Raw genomic sequence first — 20,534 nt, 5'->3', positions numbered from 1 at the left:
TTAGCCAACTTCTTAATTTGTGTTGTTTTGTAGCAGTTAACCTGTTAAGTTATGAATTTCTTAAGATATTTTTTTTCTGGAAACAACCACAATCTGTATGTTATGCTAATAATTATAATTAAATAAAAGTGAAAATAACCATTTTATGAAATTGGGTATTAAAAAACTATTAACCCATTCTAAGTAGATTTAAAAAAATAGCTATTATTAAGAAAGGGGCATAATTTAGCGACTTCTCTGGCCATGGAATTTATTGCATGGTGGAAAGCATCTTCTCTGTCATTAGCCTTTAATCTTTCCAAATTTAGTTACTAGTTAGACACCCATTCAAGAACTGGAGGTAAGAGAGGCAATTCTTTATAATTATTAAATGCACCAAAAAGTTACTAAAACATTAAAATATTTATTGAGGCACCTAACTTTGTCCCTGAGGAAAACTATATCCATTGATTCTGAGAAATGTCTGAGAGACCTGTTATTAAGAGTTATATGCTTTGCTATCGTCAGTGTGCTCAATAGTAGAGTGTCTGCCTGTGCACCAAAGGGTTATGGATTCGATTTCCAGTCAAGGAACATACTTGGGTTGTGGGTTCATTCCCTGTCCCAAGTCAGGGGATCCTTTGAGAGGCAACTAGTTGATGTATCTTTCTCACAGATGTTTCTCCCTGTCTCTCTCTGCTGTCCCTCTCTCCCTTCCACGCTCTATGAAAACACAATGGGGGAAAATAATCCTCAGGTGAGGATTAACAAAAGAAAAAAAAAAGAATTAAGTTGGTGGGAACACTATTGATCATTATATTTTGTGTAAAATTGTGTGATAAACAATATTCCAATAATTCTATCATCAGAAGATATAAACATGTATTGTTATTGAAGGAATAAAGTTTGCTAGTAATGGAGGCTAGGCTTAGTTGAGTAAATAATATTGCTCATCAGCAATATGTAAAATATTAAGCCAAATAAATAATGAAGGGTGATGGTTACTCAAGATAATATAATAGGCAGACTACAAATTCCAGTGGCTGACACAAAAGAAATATATTACTTGGAGTAAGGCCAAGATTTTTCTGATTATGAGTGCTTTACATCTTCTTAAGCCTTGGAGTATTCTGTACCCAGATTTTGGATGGGAAGGGACATGGAAAAGTCATAGCAAAGGGAGGTTTGTATGGGTCAAGCTACAAAGTGGCTAATATCACTATGACTTCCATTCTGTTGGCTAGATCTCAGTCACATGACTACTCTTAACCACAAGGGAGGCTGGAAAATATAGTCTATCTGTAAGACAGTCATGGTTACAGGTACATATGCTAGACAAAATAGGGAAAGAAAAACAGAATTCAGGAGGATTAGGAAGGAAAAGATAATATTTTGCCAAAGTAAGCAACATTTAAAAGCAAATGTATTAAATCAAAACTTTGTTCTAAAAATAGATAATAAAAAATAACCTGCAAACATATAAAATTAATTTAAATCCACTTGTGCTTCAAATTGTATACTTTAAATGTCATTGACTTTTATCAAACTTCTTTGCAATTTATTCTGAAACTCAAAATGACAGTTTCAAATAATAACAATCATACAAATCAGATAAGAATCAGGTCTACACGGCCTAGTAAAGTAAAAATTAAATTCTTTAACCAACATTAGCTGATTTTGTTCCAGCACAATGGAACAAGATACTATATTTAAGAAATCAGGAAACTGGGATCTATTGTAGTTGTCTATCTTCCATTTTTGTTATCTTGAGCAATAATACAGCTAATTGTCTCATGTTTTCCGCTTACAGAAAGGGCAAATACTTACCCGTTACTTATACTCTAAGCAGACTAAAGTTTGAAAAAATGGTAAATGATTTTGAATATAATACAATTTATAATAATAAAAGCATAATATGCTAATTAGACTGGATGTCTTTCGTTCCTTCCGTCCTTCTGGATGAAGCTGGGGCTGTAAGGGAAGCCTGGGTCCCAGAGGCAGCTGGAAGGAAGCTCGGGTCTCAGGTGCCAGAGGGAAGCTGTTGCTAGCAACCAGGGAGGGCGGCAGTGGGGGGGTGCCAAGCCTACTAAATTGCACGAATTTCATGCATTGGGCCTCTAGTATACTCATAATTGATATTTTATATTTAGCCTGTTGCTGATTTTATACTTAGCCTATTGCTGTAGTTTATAACTTAAAAGTACCCCTTTTTTAGAATTAACATTTTACAATTAATGGTAATTTCAACTTCCCTTCATTTAAATATTTAAATTAATGATTAATTTCAACTTTCCTTCACTGACCATTTAGCAATTCAGATATGCTTGTCTCAGGGCCTTTGCTGTTTTTTACTTGAAATGTTCTTCCCACATATTAACTCCCTCCTTGAATTCCTTAAGTTTTGCTCAATGAGGCTTTTGTACACAATCTGACTTAAAATTACAACACAACCCAATCTTCCTCTGTACCATCCTTGTCACAACTACTTTTGCTTATCCTGTTTTGCTTTTTTAAAAATAATTTAACAGTAGTCACTTCATTATCCATGGTGGAAACGTTCCAAGATCTCTAGTGAGTGCCTGAAACTGCAGGTAATACTGAATCATACACACATATACTTTTTTTGTGTGCTTTTTTTTGTTGTTGTTGATCCTCACCCAAGAATATTTTTTTCATTGGTTTTTCAGAGAGAGTGAAAGGTAGGGGAGAAACAGAAATAAAGGAATATGTTGCTGAAGGATGCCCAGGACCAAACCAGAGATGGTCAGACCTGTATTACCACTATTTGTCCACCAACCAGATCTGAAATATCATGGCTGACATGTACACATAAGAAACTGTTTGACATTGAAATTGGGACTCAAAAGAACTATTGGTCCAGAAAGGAACTCACTACAGACTGATTCATTTGCCTCTCAGCATAACCAGTATGGCTTGTCTCAGTTTAGGTTCTTACAAGGGTATGTCTTGAATCACATGATCTCACACATTTAGAGGAAATAATGAACAACATAGACTGAGGAACAAAAACAGACCCAGAGAAAGAGAAGCAGTGATCAGACTCTCAAACCTCAGAGGGAAAGTAGGGGAGGGTGGGGAGAAGGGGGAGAGATCAACTAAAGGACTTGTGTGCATGCAGATGGGCCTAGCCAGTAGCCATGGACAACAGGAGGGTGGGAGCATATTTGGGGAGGGGTTTGGGATTGGAATGGGAAAGATGAGGACAATTATGTGATACCATAATCAATAAAATTTAAAAAGAAAAAGAAAGAAAGGAAGGAAGAAAGGAATATGGATATAAAAAAAAAAACATATCAATTGGTTATCTCCCGCACTCATCCCTCCCCACCCCCGAATGCACAAATTTCATGCAGCGGGCCTCTAGTATGAATATAAATAGGGTTATATGTACTAAAACTGTGTATGTCATTCTTTATGAGCAATATAAGGGATCTTCCAAAGTCAATCATTTTTATTGTGACTCTCACATTACATGCCAACTTTAGAACCTAATTACCATATAAAATGTGACATTAATATCCTCTAATCAATGAGGCAACTGCCTGTGATCCTATTTACCAAGTCTACTGGTACATTTTTAACATGGACGTGAATTACAAAATTTGATGAATTCAAGAATATTCTATCAGTCTGCTTTCTATTAATCCTCCTGAGGCTGCTACTGGTTGATAATTACACAGAGCTGGCAATTTATTAAGGACATTGCGTTTGGAATACAGAAATGATTAAGATGTATTCAGTGTGTTCTCTCTATGTTCAGAAGTCTATCAGGGTCTACTTACATGATTATAATACAACAAAATAAGTTGTATAAAAGAGATTTGTATTATAGAGTCACAGGAACCAATTTACAGAGGCAACTACCTACAATTGCTTGGAAGGGGTGTCCAAGAAAGGGCATCAAGAGGAAAGTAATGTTAAAGAAGCATCAGGAAGGCCAATGATAAATGTGGAGTACAGTCCATTTCTGGCAATGTACTCAGAAGTCTAAGGAAGTCAGCAGCATGGTCCTACATTGTATAAAGTGTAGAAAATTATTATCAGCATAGAAAAATATAAACTTAAATTATTTATTTTCACTATTTTCAAAAATGAATGTCAAGTAGCTTACATTCTAACTATTAAAAAAACTAATCTTTAAAAACACATATAGAGAAATATATATTTATAGCAGCAGAGTAAGAGAGGTATTTTTTTTCCTTTTTCATAAGAAAGATATCCTTGAATAGAACAAGAAAAGCACAACCCATAAAGATAAAGACCAATTGATTTGACATAGTAACATTATAAATTTATGCGTGATAAATATATAAGCGTGGCCAAGATGAAGCAATCCCACTACAGCCTATTTCCCTCACTGATTATAACTAAAAGTTTAGAAAAATCGATGTGAGGATTCAGAAAAGTAAACAAAAGCAAGTGAATTGTGGAGGTAATAAAAACTTAGAGACTTAAAGAATAAAGACATATTCTAATGAAGATAACAACCTTTATGGTTGCTATGACACACCCTGATCACCAGGGGGAAGATGCTCAACAGAGGAGCTGCCCCCTTATGGTCAGTGCGCTCCTACAGCAGGAGCGCCTCTTAACCAGAAGCCAGACTCATGGCTGGCAAGTGCAGAGGTGGTGGTGGGAGCCTCTCCTGCCTTAGCGGCAGTGCTAAGGAGTGACTAGCCAAGAGGTAAGGATCAAAGGGTCACGGATTGTGAAAGTGTACAGGCCAGGCTGATGCCCTCCCACCCACCCCTGAGCACAAATTTTGTGCATCAGGCCTCTAGTATTCCATAACAAAGTATTTTTGAAAATTGCATAGATGACATATACTTCAGCAAAATCCCAGATAAATGTTGGGTCCTGTTGATTCAATATAATCTCCTACACATTTAGGTAGTATCTTTCTATTGGAATCAGAATTGATGTTCAGAATATTGACCTTGAAAAAGGGGATTATAATAATAGTGGCAAACTCTTTTTCAGCATTTATTATATTATAAAAAAAGGCAGCATGCTTTACATGTTACATATATTCTCTCTAATAAATCTGAAAAATTATTACTACTTTCTATACTCACATGTTAAATAACAGAACAGGATTCATACCTAGGTCTTTTGTTCCTTTTATTTAAAAAAATTAATTGAATTAATATTGAAATTCGTAAGTTAATCAGAATTTATGCTTAATCACATTTTCTCAGTTGCATTGTTACTCGCTCCCTTATGCAATAGTGTTGGCTAATTGCAGATTTCCCATCTGGAAGGTAAGCATACGGAGATTTCAAAGATCTTTCCTCTTCTTAAAACATATCACTATCCTCATTTTTCATTCTTTTAAAATTGAGTTATCTTCATTGATCATAGTCAGTGTCTTCACTAGGAAAACTATGCATGCACGAATATGGTGTGATTTTTATGAAGGAAAAATGCAAAGTATAGGATTTGGTTTTGTTGTCCTTTTTTTCTTCTAACTTTTATATATTATACAGGATATGTCCTTTTTCTGTTGAAAAGTTGCCATTTATCTCATACCATCAAATTAATTTCACTGCTTTCATCTCTTGCACATAATATGGAAGTCATGAGTGGTGCATACTGATTCCTAGGAACTTCAGCTGTGTGAAAGCATCTATGCTAGATCTTCATCTGTTTGTAGCTTCTGAATGAAACACATATATATTTCCTTTGAAATGGTTATCTATTTTTTTCCTACCATAGGCCTTAGAGCTATCCCTTTAAAAGGATTAAACTAAATGTCTAGATGTAGTTATTAATATGTAACATTTTCTTTTCCATGCCACAGTACAATTCAAAGCAGGTCTATGTTACAAATAAAATGAATATGGAAAAAAGACACTGGGTTTATTTAGTACCCTGCATCTGTTCATTTTGTTAATATGTGACATTACAAAAAGGTTTCTTTGATCGTTCAGTAAAACAAACCACATAATTTGCTTCTTGATGTGGATCAATGGCATATTGATTATGTTATGGCACTCATTGGCAGCTGTTTCTGGAGTGGGTGAGATATATACTAAGCTCTCAGGTGCTGCATTGCCACTGTTTTAGACAGACACCATCAATGCTTTCTTACAATGAACACTTGAATCTGACAGATATTAATAACAATGTTTATGCTCTTTAGAAAAACAAAAGAATATAAAAAAGGCTTGGCAAGAAATATGACAAATACCCATAGTGAAAATCAAGTATCATAAACCACACAATACTACTGTGGAGAACAGACAGCTGAGAGGAATAAAATGGCAAGCAGTGAGAGTTGGTAAAGTTAAAATGAGAATGTAAATACAAATAAACTGTGCTCAAACAGAAAAAGAAAACATCTCATTTTTCAATGTCAAGTGTGGACCCCTCACCAGATGTGCAACCAGCAATTTCACGCCAAGGGCAAGCACTAAACATTTATTTTATCCAACCCTGCCTGGCACCCTCCTGTCTTCAGGACACCCCTCCTGCGCTACTCATGCTTTTGCGCTATTTATAATCCATGGGCTTCCTGTGTCAAGTTACCTGGCCTTTTGCGTCAGCAGAGGTTTGCAATCACAGCAAAAAATGCTAAGAAGTCATCTGGGGTTGGAGGATGTTCTCAGTATTTCGCTCACTGCTGAGTCTCTAGCCACTGAGTTATTTCCAAGGGCTTGCATCATGCCAAATGGCACCAAACTTTTTAAAAGGGATTTTACATCTCATAAAATGTCAAGTGGGTAAATATATTATTTTTACAAACATTGGTTGTTGCATTCTAAAACCAATGTGAAGTGGCTTCTATAACCTATGAAATTCTAAATTTGAGTGCTGGCTGTGTCACAAAGCCCATCTCAAGGGCTAGTACGTGGAATTCCATGACATCACACATTCATTGCTAGTTGTATTCATGCTGAGTGCTTTGGAAGGTCATGAGCATTTTATCTCAGTTCACAGCATGGACCTACCAATCTATATAAGGAGCATAAATGAACTCAGCCACATTCACAATAGAGCTAATGTCTCAGTTTGCACTATTTTCAAATATTTTAAGTAAAATTATTTTTTACTACTTTTATGTAAATCCATGATGTTTTGCTAAATAATAACATTAATAAAAACCATGATGCAAATGAATATAAACTATATTTTTAATATTCAGTACCATGAGGAAAGAGTATTAAATTACTGTCATTTAACATTCTTACTTGCAAGCAATGAAAACTAACTCTAAACATATTAACAGTTAAAAGTTTTATTGGAAGGGAAAAGAATGACATGAAGTTAGAAAGATCTCATAAATTGGACAAAGATGGATGCAGTGGCTGGCACTAGACATACATTGACCAACATCTGCTGCCACTGGAGGGAGCCGCCACTGCCAGATGTGACCCCCATGGAGACATCTATTCTGTCCTTTCCATTATATGTCTCTCACTCCATAACCCATGGTTAATAGAGGGACTGGGCCATTCTCACATGTATTGGTCTAGCTGTCAAGGGAGAGAGAAAAAGGGCGTCTCCCCCTTAACATTTCACTGTGGTACGTGAGAAACTTATGACTGGCAGCTAAAAATAACAAATCATCAATGTCTACTACAGCTGCTTAAATTTTTGTCTTGAGCCAAACATTCTTCAACTTTTATGAAAAAGTTGAATTACTCCTGCATTCCTTTAGTAGGTTATAGTAAGTTCATTCTCAGAAACAGGACTTAGGATGCTGACATCCATTCAGACTGTAGACTCTGAATCTCCCTATAATCTTGAGCAAATTACTAAATCTATTTCCTGCTTTTTTTTGTCTACAATAATGCCCATATGTTTTTTACCTTCCTTAAAAATATTTTATTAAAATCACAGATGATGCTAATTAAAATATAGACATTCTTAAAGAGGAAAGGATCAATATTTTAGTCAACATTTAATTTTGCTGCTATATGTCTAATCAGTCCATCTGACTTTATAGAATTTCTATTTAATTGCATTCATAGAAAATCTAAAACGTAACACGCCTGTATGTGTCCATACTTCCTCTATAAATGTGACACAAGAGGCATTTATGCTGAAAGACGTGTGGCCATGAAATGCATCATTTCATATAACTTGTATAGCTTTTCAACCATGAGGAATGTGTCCTACCATGAAAATACCCATACTTTTACATGGAATAAAATGACCCTGGTTTTCCATTTCCTTGAGGGGAAAAAAAAAAAAAAAAAAGAGCATTATGAGATAACTGGAGGCTGACATATTTGCATTTGAAAACAAGCCTCCATTGAAAACTAGGAATGGGAAATTATTCCTGGTGACCTTTCCCATCTCTCTTTGTTTCTTGGCCAAGTCCATGAAAGATCAGAGGAAAAGTTACAGAGATGCCTATGTTAAGAACCTTCTTTTAATATTAACCTTTCCTCTAGGCACCACATTGTGGTGGAAGGCCTGGGAAGGATGACACTGTGCTCTCATGAACAGGAGTCGACCCTGTAATAAAAATCAAGCCAGTGTTCACAACAAGCAGTGCCCTCTGTGAATTACCTTAGATAAAGCATCTGTAATGCTTACGAGGCAAAGGAAGCGCTTTCTAAGGAACAGAGAGGAGATTAAGACAATCTACTATTGCAACCAATTAGCATTTTCTTTCAATTTCAGTGTAAATGATTTGAGCAGATTAACTCCTGTGAGATTTATTTTTAAGATTAAAATTATTGATTTTTCACACTGCCTCATCAGTGTTATTTAGAAAAGTCTCATCTGATAATAAGGCCATGCTTACATTATGCCAAATATTCAGATGCAAGTAGATCATTGATTTCATGAAAACACCTGGATACTTGACTGAGATTTTCAAAGAATTTTACACAGATATTTGCAATAATAAAAGTTGTAACAGTAACTTCATATGAAATAAGAATTCTGTTGCTACACATTGAGTATGCTGAGAAAAATTTCTGATATATTGTTGTTTGTATATCTATTTGAATGCAAAGTGGTACCTTTTTGAAGATAATAACTGAAAACAGTATTTTAAAATTCAACATAGCAAAACACCAAACTATATTATATAAATCCTTCTTCTTTCTAAAAAAAACTACTGGTTATTTTTTTTTTCTTGATTTTGGTAAACTTTCTAAGGCCAAGCACATTAAGCATATATGTAAAAATCACTGAAACACAATGTTATACACTGCCACCTCATTTTGATTTTACTGGGCTCTGATCACACATCATATTTTAATTGAATTTGGATTGCATGATATTTGGAAGAAGTAATGGCATATAATGGCATGCCAAAATCATAGGTGCTTCATGTATTTTATTTCCATGTGTTGTCACTTAAAGTGCCCTTATTTCAGCTGAGGTCAAATATGGAAAACTTATTCACATAATTCAGTACATTTAATATTGTCTTCCTCTGACAGTCATTTTAAAATACCATAACATAAATTATATCTAGAGTAATCCATTTTAAAACCATTTATTAATTCTTATTTATATGGGACACATTATTATTTTTCAAACCCACAGAAACCTGAAGTCAACTGAGCTAGAGGAGACAGAATGTTGAACTTGAGAGACTTAGGATGGAGATGGGAGTAGCTCCCCTCTCTAGTCCAGTAAAAATATGTTCCTGGTCACACTTAATGAATTTCTTGTCATAACTTAATTTGTTATCATGGCATCTATGAATATCTGGGAGTCATTACCTGAGTGGTGTGACTCTCTCTATGTCTCTGAAATGTTGAGGTCGCTGTCCCACTCACAGACAACCTGGAGAATCCCTCTTCTTCAGGTAAACCTATGGAAATCAACACAAAGTAAAGTTATGTGTCCTTTCTCTGAATAAAATAAGTTGTGTAGTTACTGTAGTAAACAAAAATTTTTATATTTTATAGATTGAAATAATCATCAGTTAAATACTAATTGAATAATAAAATTGTTATAAGAAAATATGAAAAAATATAAGAAAACATACACTAGCAAAAGAGATAAAATGATAACGAATAAATATGTTATCGTAGCACAAAAGTGAGCAAAATTCAGCAAAAAAGTATTGGAGGGGAGAAGGGAAACCTTTCTATGAGTTGAAAATAGTTTGATGAAACATCAATGGGGAAAGAGAAGTATGGAAAGTAGGTGAGTTCCTTGAGTTGATACAAGAGACAGAGTTTGTATTTCACTTGTGGGTTAGCAGGGATGCAAAGAAGGGGTTAGAAGGCATATAAAACATAACCAAATATCAAATGAATTCTGTAGATGGTAGTTTATTTTACATACAAATGGAGGGAAGAGATTGAGTGGAATTCTATAAGAAAAAAGGTCAGGGTAGCTGCCCATCTATAACAGACCAAATTATAACCACCTATATAGAATGAAGAATGGATTTTAGAAAATTAACACCCTCCCTCCAAATACTATAGAAATACCTATGTAGCACTAAATAATTTTATTAATTATACCTTATTACAGTAACACAACTGCTGACACTTTGGGCGATATAATTCTCTGCTGTGGTGCTGTTCTGTGTGTGAATCATGAGATTTTAGCAGCAGCCCCGGTTACTACCTAAAAGCCGGTAGAACCTCCCTGTATGACAACCAAAAATGTCCCCAGAAATTGCCAAACATCCCCTGGGAAGCAAAATCATCCCTGGCTGAGAACCATCCTGAAAGAGGGATCAATATAATCACAAGTAAGTTACTAAGGAAAATGAATAGATTTAAAAAATAACTACCCAATGGAATGAGTTCAACCCAAAGAACTACAAATTCTAAAGTGATTGCTACTCTTAACTGAAATCATGATTCATCATTATGGTGTAATGGATTAAGCATATACATGATTCCTACATTAAAATCATTAGATTTTAATCAAGGAATACTTTTTCCAATTTCAGCAGAGAGTTTGTTGCTTAGGAAAGTCCACAAAAAAAAAAAAAAATCCTATCATCACATAGCAAAGCTTCCCAATTGATCTTCCTGTTATGTATACAAATACGCTGAATGCAAAGGTTAGCTTCATTGAGACTGAGCAGACTAGGGTCAGCACCTGATAACTGACACTCCTATAGGTGAGGGGGTCATGTGCTGGAGACCAGGTCCCACCATATGTAATAGCAATGTCCTCAGTTGACTAGGGAAATACTGTAGTAGAGACCATGGTAGCAGGTGTGGGAAAACAGTGTTAGAGTGATCTGAAATCTAAATAGGAGGTGGGAGCATGGGAATCTAAGTTAGGGCATGAGTTGAAATTTCAGGCAACTAGATCAGCAGACAGTTGGCAGTATGCCCAGGGAGCAGGGCACATCAAAGGATTTGGGACTCAGGTGAAGGAGGATATCAAAGGTGAGGGCACACATGGCAGATTGACAAGCAAGACAGATGTCTACTGAGAAAACATGGTTCACTGGATGTCTTACTGAAACCAGGAATCTAAGTCAGGAGAAGAAAATTATAACCCGTTTTTCAAAACTAAAATATAAGTTAGAAGTCTACTATGTTAATCAAAGCAGAAACTCTGTTTATTGAGGATATACACACAGAGCCAAACCCACAGCATAATGTTTTATATAGTATAAATTAAATCAAGTTAAGGAATATTTATGATAAGCCTCTGAATAAGGCACTGGAAAATAAAGAAACACCTCTACTCTCAAGGAGATCAAATTTAACAGGAAAGACCCTTAGCCAGGCTACATAACAGAATGGCTTAAGAGGTAAGTAGGAGTACAGGTGACTCTGAGCAGAATCTAGAAAAAAGCAGGAATTAATTCTAACTAAAGGGATTAGAGGAAACATGGTGGTGGAGTTGCCAAAAGGTCTGGCGTTCTAGGGTGAGAAGGGTTTTGAATGGTGGAGGGAGTTGAGCAAAACAAGTGAGATAAGGCAATAAAATATGAGAAGACTGATCCACATTCGGGGGAGTGGTCTGTAATAACTGCAAATAATATTGAATGCCAACTGTAATTTTAAAAAAAAAATCATGTCTGAGAGTATTGCGGCCAGAAGAGGAAACCTGGAGGATGTGTTGGAAGATAGAGCAGGTCAGATATTAAAGTTATATAACATTTCACAGAAATGTGATAGTATTTTATCAGTGAAGGGTAAAACTGCTGATTTCTCAGAGGGGATGTGACACCATTTTACCTAAGTGGTAAGTTAAAAGGCATTTCTTAGCTGTTGACTAAAGAAATCCTTGACCTCAGAACCTGTGGCAGGTTAACAGGACACGGGCAATGGTTTTAGTTTGAGCGAGGTACATATGTGGGAACGAAGAGCCAGGTGATGACACAGGGTGAGTGAGTAGGGAAGGTGCCAGGGAAGTCGGTGTGAATGGTCTCCTCCTGATAAAGGAGGAGTGAGGAGGGTATAAGGAATGAGTAGTGTGGAGTGGAGGAAATCCTTGACAATTGTAACACATAGACACTCATGGCTAATATACTAAGCAAGTGTGAACTATATAAAGTAAAGTAATAGTTGGGAAATATTGGTGTAAAGGAAGTTAGAGGTCAGGACTTTTTCTTTTAAACCAACATAATATTTTATGTTGCTGCAATATTGAAAGCAGTACTTCTTTAAGGCAAATTATCCAAAAATGACACCAAAGGCACAGACCATGAAGCAAAAAAAGGATGAATGCTTTCATTCAAACTTTAACAATAAATGAGTTAAAATATAAAATAAATGCAAATTAAAAAGAACAATATAGAATATTCAAATACATTAAATAAAAGGCTTGATTTTTCTTAAAGCATCCTACAAGTCAAAATAAAGGTCCTATCCTTAGATTTTAAAATGCGGGCAAAGAATCTGTATAGAAAATTTAAATGAATATATATATAATCACTAAATAATAAACTTATTCATTTTCATTAATGCAAAGAAATGCATATAAGACTATAGTAACTTTACCCATTTGACCAAGCAAGATAGGAAATATTTCAAAACTTTTTATTGTATAATATTCACAAACCCATAAAAGGGAGGAGAATATGTAGTGAAATTCCATTTATTCATCACCACACTTTGGAATTTTCATTATTTTAATCTTGTTTCATCTACTCATTATCTTTTCAGAAAATATTTCCAGAAATTTAAAAATTTTCCAAAATCATTTCATGAGTAAATTCTTGAGCATGTGTCCCTAACTGATAAAGATAGTCTTGTGTGTGCTTTATTCTGACATTATGAGGATTTCCTCATGCAGCTAAGAACACAGTATGCATAGACTCCAGAATAGCCCCAAAGTCGTGGGGGTAGAAAATTCATCTGAGTGTTCCCATAAGGTTGTGATGTCAGTGTTGGGGGTGGGCATCAAAGGTTAACCTGGAGCCACCGATTTGTTGAATTCCATTGCTAGGTAGGTTTCCACCCCAGAATGATTGCTTGCACACATTTAAGAACTTGCTCTGGTTGTCTCAGGGCCACAACCTTTTCCTCAGCCCAGGATCTCATATGATAATTTTCCAGTTTAAATAGTACTATTCCCCTTCTTCAACCTATTTTTTCTATAACAGCAACAGTGTGCCTCAAAGTGCTAAGCAGGTCTGTTCAAATATGAAACCTTCACTTTAAAAAGCCACACAAGCCTGGCCTGCATGGCTCAGTGGTTGAGCATTGACCTGTGAACCAGGTCATGGCTCAGTTTTTGGTGAGGGCACATGCCTAGGTTATGGCTTGACTCCAGTATGGGGACATGCAGGCAGCAGGCAATCAATGATTCTCTCTCACATTTGATGTTTCTATCTTTCTCTCCCTCTCCCTTCTTCTCTGAAATCAATCAATATTGAAAAATCAATAAAAAGCCACACTTGTACAAAAGATAGAAGTAATGTCTTCTGAAACTCTACTCATCCTATATACCTGCCCTTGAAATATCCAGCTCTTCTGTTCCAAAAAAGCATGCTCAGGTTTGGGGGAAGGCATTCCCCACACACTGATGTAGAACCAACACAACACTCCACAAAATGTACTGCTCTTCATTGGAGCTTGGCAGAGGGGCAGTTAGGAAGTCATCAGTCTCGATCCAAGGTCAAGGCAGGGGAGGGAGATCTGTTGTCTCTCGCCTCCTGTAGTGATTACTGCTCAGAGCTTTGTATATTAAACTGTCCCTAAGATGCTCAGGAGGAATGTCTTTTATTTAGGACATTCTTATCAGTTATGATGTGGATTCAGACTGGGACAGACTGTAAAGGGTGGTTGTGACACTGCATTTTATATGCTCTACCAGTTAGAATCTTCTAGTCAAATTCCCTGTCATTCCACAGGAACCCAAGATTGTTTAGTTAACAGGAATAAGATTTAGATTCTCTTTTTATGTCTTTCTTGATCTATGACTTTATTCCTTCCTTGATTTCTATGAAGTTAGACATCTGTGCTCTCCTATCTCTTCAGCCACCTATTCTGTACCTTCATGTTTGCCCTTCTCAAGGTATATTTCTCAAAGTTTGGCACTCTGCGTGGCTTTGTGGTCAGATACTCGTTTTTTCCCCTCATTTATCTTTTTCCTTTTTCCTCAGAGGCTATCAATCATCCCCATTTCTCAAGCTTCCTTCAAAATTTGCCTTTCTTATTTTTCCATTTTGGAATCCTCACCTAAACTCTAAAACTATAATCATTGTTTCCATAAGAATTATCTATAGCCAGAAGTCCTTCTTAACTTTTGAACTCTAAATCCTATCCACAGAATTAGTGTCTTCTTAGAACTTCCTTTTTTTCTGTTAAAGAGTCCACTATTCTTCATCCTTAGTCAGGTTCTTGTAGTCATCCTTCACTACTTTCTCATTTTCTCTTATTCCAATACCTCCTCTAAAACTCTTGCTGGGTGTATACAGCCTGCAAAGGCCCAAGTGGAAGAACACAAAATTGCTACTCTCAATTAAAGTTTTTGTTCCATTGTTTACTCTGAATAATACAATTAGGTAAATTTCTCCAAAATGGCAGACAGTGCCCCCTCCAAACAAGAACAACCCTTTCATAGTCACTCTTCAATGCCCTATACATTCTTAACACTTTCCCTCCCTGAATATTGACTTACCTATTCTATCAAGTCAACCAATTCTCATCCAGGCCAAAAGACATGGTGCGGTAAATTTTCTTCAATAAAAATGTTCCCTTCTTACTAATTTGAATACTATTTATTTTGAAAATCCCAGTCTTTACCATGAAATGCCATTAATTATCCCAGCCCATAACAATCACCTCTTCTATGTGGAGGCAATAGATAACCATTATTTACATATTTATTTGACACTTGTCACTGGCTGCCCTATTTTGTGATCTCTCTTGATATGTAATGCCAACCTTTTATGTATTTTCTTTATTTTACATATGTGCTCACAAAGAGCACATCTCGAGTTGTTTAGAATTCCTATCACTCCCCATGCATAGCAAAATTCCCGCATGCAATGGGTGGTTATAAATGCTTTGATTGACTGAAGTGCTTCTGTCTTTCATTATACTTCCTTCTGCCATTCTGCCCTTTATATTAGTTTGAATCCTCCAATCTAGGGATGAAACAATATTCCCTTGAACTCTATCTATGCATCCTGACTTTTATTCATCCCAGAGGCTCCAAACAGCAATATCTGTCATTGCTCTGCATACCAGTATAGGCCATGAAAATGATATGCTTTTTGTACACATGAGTGTATGTGGGTCTATGTGTAAATAAATCATAAGTCAAAGATTCTAGCAGTATAGCCTTTATGTTTTTGAAAAAAATAATTCCTGCTTTGCACTGACTTTATTTCATACATACATTTTTTAAAAATCTTTCTTGGGTAAATTCTAGGGGTCTTCTAGCTCTAAAATATCTAAGTTTTTATGATAGTTATATATAGGTAATATTTACTGGGAACTAACTTTGTGCTAGTCTCATCATGCTAAGTACTCATAACAATCCTATGAGGCAATCCTTTGGTTATCCCCAGTTTTCAAATGAAAAAAAAGTGAGAACTGGAGAGGTTAAATAATTTTCTCATGGTCACAGGGTTAGTAAGCATCAGAACTGGGGTCCGGGCAAAGAGGAAGAATACAACACTGCTAAGAAACTAAAGTTGGCCATACCAATTTTGTGTTCTTCCACTTGACCCTTTGCAGGCTTCGTACACACACTCAGCAAAAGGACTGAGAGTGTACTGGCAAGAGGCAAGACATAGGGAGTGAAGGATGACTCCAAGAACATGAAACCAATGATGGGTAAAGGGTATACCCTTTAACAGGAAAAAGGAAACTAAGTTTCAGCATGTCAATCCAGCCTTTTTCAACTCTGACTTCTCAACCACAGTGGAGAAAATTTAATTAAATAAAACCCAAATTAGAAATTATTTTATATGACTTCAAAAGGTTTTTAACTAAATGCCTGAGGAGCTTGCTTTCTTCGCAAAGCTACCTTCTGTTGCTCAAAATAGATGACTGCACAATATTCCAGATTGTCAAGTGAAGGCTTGCTTCCGCTGGCAGTTAGCCTTTGAGTCAGACAACAGTAAGAGTTCCAAAGAATGTATAAATCCCCATAAACAAAACACTGTTGTAACAAATGTCTATATGAACATATTTCAGAGGCTGCAACCAGAGGCCCTTTTGTCTTTGGTCCGGATCTATCTTGAGGCACAGCTAATTGAAAGCCATACTTGATGTTCCTAGTCAGTGTGATTTATTGCTACAGAGGCGCTAAATTCAATATGGTGCTGGAATCTATGCAAAGAATGTACAGCCCCTGGACCTGCAAATAGTCTGGACCAGGACTTCCCAATGGAAAGCCCTTTATCACCACAGATAATTCTTGTTCTGCACTGAGGATGAGCACAGTGCAAATGAAAAGCTGTAATCTTCTGAGAATGATAAATATAAAAATCAAAGATACTAACTGTATTCTTTAATTGCCATTTTTCCTGATGTCCAGCCATAAAATGTATATTCATTGAGCAGCAAGAAAGAAAATCATACTGAGCATAAAATGTCTTAGATGGGATTTTTTTATATCTGTGTTTCCCCACAAAAACAGACATCTTTATGTTCATAATATTCTGTTTGATATAACTAAAACGTTCTAACACTAAAAACCGCTCTCTAATATAATGATAAATAGCCACAAGTCCAGGGAATAATTAAGTATACAAAAAAGATCTAAGTCTGTGTTCACATCAGTAAAAGGATGGCAATTAAAGTAAGTGATAGCTATAATTACCCACACATAACTATATTTCAGCAAATGAACAAACAGATAATTATTTCTGGGAAGCAGAGGTAGCATGCAGATACTGGCATTCAGGAGAGAAATCGTTTCCTAGAAAAAATAACACCACTTCTGACTCAATTAGGACTTCAAGTTATTTTAAACATTTATTTCCATCTTATGCCTTTATTTAGAAAGCACATTGACTCTATGTTGTGAATTATGAATCAGTACTAATAGCCACTTTAAGGACTATAATGATCATGAATATATCATGTGTTGCACATGTGTAATATCTGTTTAATTTTTATCCTACCAATGAAGAGACATTTTCTGACTCTGCCCCTGCAAGGTACTTACTGGCTCATATGTAATATGCAACATTGTTTTAATCAATAACTGCTTACTGAGTGGCTAAGTATCCAGGGCATTGTGCCAGGGATTTTAATAATCATAGGAAGTCTTTAGGAACCCAGATATTCATAGTATTCACAAAGAAGATCAAGTTAAACATATCAAGTGGCCTTGAAAAATTAAAATTCCATTTGAAATAATTTTCCCTTTGTATATTCAAGTGGTTTTCTGGATTTATTTTAAAATCTTATCCCTATAAGCATTAAGGAACAGCATACAAGTCTGTGTTCCGGGGTTTGAAAGAATACTATGTTGAGGTTTAGAGGCCTGATATTCCTGGAGACATAATTTTATTTTATTAATTTCAAGGAATGTAGTCTACAAAAATTTCCATTTTGGTATAGAGCAGTTTTTGTTTATTCCATTGGCCTTGGTTTTATTGTGATTTTTAAGTAAGAATCAAAGGGTTGGTTTTGTTGCTGTTTTTGTATTTAAGTTTTCTAGTACCATTTCTGAAATCATAGCTTTTACATTTCAATCAAAACACGAACAAATTAAATATTTTGGTGAAATAAAGTTGTAATTTTCTCTTTCTTTAAGGTAGGATACTCATCATCTAAGGTGAGCTAGGGAGAATGTTATGAAGTGAAACTTTGACAAAAGTAATGAGTATATGATCATCTTTCTAAAATATTTGCTTATTCAGACTTGATCACTCTAATTTAAATTTATCTTTTTTTTTAATGCCTGGTCTTAAATACCATAAGATTGCAAGTAAAATGATATTACTTTCCTTTTTACTAGAATATACAACTTTTGTGAATTATTCTATCACACACTTGATGTCTACTGCTGTTACTCATATTCCTTTTTTATTATTTTAAGAAATGTAATTTGAATATAAGTGCATACAATGTATCTGTTATACTTACTGCCTCACAAAAGGTTAGCTTCAGAGATTTCAGAAAGTAATTTATTAAAGGATTATATCTCAATAGTTCTATCTAGACACACATAAATCTGAGCATTATAAAATAACATAAAATGTTTTACCAAATGTCTATTTTAATCAAGCTGGAGTAATACATCATAAACACTCAGTGTATTTTTAAGGGTGGAAAATTAGGGAATAATTTTAATATCTAACAAATAGGGCTTGGCTATTTTAAATCATAATAATCCCATATGATGGAATGCTATGCATCTGGTACCATTAATGGGTAGCAGTAAACAATTCAGACCTATATTTGTTGACATGGAGATAAATTACATGATATACTGAAGGGGAAAGAAGATTATTAAAATTATATGTAGAGTATATTTCAAACTTTATAAAAACAAAATAAAATATATAGAAATGTATATATATTCATTTAAAAAAATAAAATTTGACACAGTGGAATACTAGAAATATTCCCAAATATTACTCAAATATTTAAAGTAATTTTGGTAATACAACTGATGGTAGTTTTTATTCTTTATTCTTTCCTGTGTTTTCCAAACTGTCACATAGAGGATGTATAATTTTTATAATCTGCATATAATTATAAATGCCATTTATATTCATACACACACACACACACACACACACACACACACATACACACACACACACCTTTTTTTTTTTTTTTTAAAGAAAGTTGCTAAAGTCATTGAAGAGAAAATATTAAGCAAGGCTAAAATTTTGGGATCCTGGGAGCCTATATCATTCTTTGTCAAACCTGTGTCTGTACTTAGTAGTAATAAATGTGTGGCAACTGCAGTTCTTTTTTCTAGATGCCTTTATTACTGGTCTAAAAAGCCTTATTTTACCAGTGTCGTCACCCCTATCCACCCCCCTCACATTGCAACCAAAATCTCCTTCTTATGAACCAAATACTTATAGTTATTATATGTAATCCCTCTGCGGTCCTCCCTTCACCCCTCCTTTCCCCTCTCCACCCCTCTCCCCCCTATTTTCCTCCTCCTCCTCCTCCTCCTCCCCCTCCTCCTCCTCCTCCCACCCCCCCTCTCTCCTCCTCCCTCTCTCTTCTCCCTCTCTCTCATTAAAACCTTCTTTCATTTTCCTGAGCCACCACACCCTTCCCACATTACTCCAGAGACCTAAGCTTGAATAGATATGCCCAACCACCCACCCACCATCAGACTACTCCCAAAGTGTGATTATAATACCAGTAGAATTGCCCTGGCTAATGTTCATCCTATATCCATTTTTATCTCTCCTGTTTGATAAATCAGCAGTGAACATCGTTGGGTCTGCTCAGCTGAAAAACTGCATCCCAGCACTGACCTTGGGAGCAGCAAAAGACAGGATAGTGAAGCTGGAATCTCTGAGGGCTATGGAGTTCCACAGCCCTGGGAATCTATCCTAAAATCTCCTCTCCTCTCTTATTTTCTCTCTCCCACAATACTTTGAAATTGTGGAACTATAACTACCACATAAGTCAAGGAATAAATGCATTGTCAGCAACCCCGAATCCCCTATCGTTCTCTCACCAAATCACTGTAGGCTCTTTTCTTCTGATATGAAATGAATCACTGTCCTGACTTTGTGGTTACCCCTTAGCTCCTCATCCTTGCTTGTTGGTTGTCTAATTCTACAGGGTGCCTAGTGGGTGCCACACTGTGGTTTTAATTTACATTTTTCTAATTACTAGTGATGTTTGACTCCATTAAAATGTTTATTTGAGTACTTATTCACATATCCACTTCAATTTTCTTTTCAGTTATCTTTTTTTTTTACTTCAAGTAAACTCTGAATATATAATTATTTTTTCCATTAAATTTAGCACTCTTTTGTGTTCTGTTTAAGAAATCCTTCTTTTTTTCTCTACCTCTGAGGTACAAACACTATTTTTTCTGTATTTCTTATATACATTTTATATTTGACATTTAGCTCTATAAACCACCAGGAATTGCTTTGTGTGAACAGCATGGATTAGGAATCCTTCAATTTATTCCTCTTGGGGAGAATAGTTGATTATGCTCCACCCACCACGTCCTTCAGTGCCATGTTTGTCATA

General features: G+C 35.6%; 1 protein-coding gene across 1 annotated transcript in view; it reads right to left on the bottom strand.

Moving 5' to 3' along the window:
* Window positions 1-20,534, bottom strand: part of MYO16 (myosin XVI) — a 414,776-nt gene that overhangs the window by 15,201 nt on the left and 379,041 nt on the right. The window contains exon 34 of the mRNA XM_036458153.2: window positions 9,687-9,778. Within this exon, the coding sequence (XP_036314046.1) occupies window positions 9,687-9,778 (92 nt within the window). The remainder of the gene's footprint in view (window positions 1-9,686; window positions 9,779-20,534) is intronic.

Source organism: Pipistrellus kuhlii, unplaced genomic scaffold (assembly GCF_014108245.1).
Source record: "Pipistrellus kuhlii isolate mPipKuh1 unplaced genomic scaffold, mPipKuh1.p scaffold_m20_p_3, whole genome shotgun sequence".
NCBI lineage: Eukaryota > Metazoa > Chordata > Mammalia > Chiroptera > Vespertilionidae > Pipistrellus > Pipistrellus kuhlii.
This window is presented reverse-complemented; position numbering and strand designations above follow the sequence as displayed.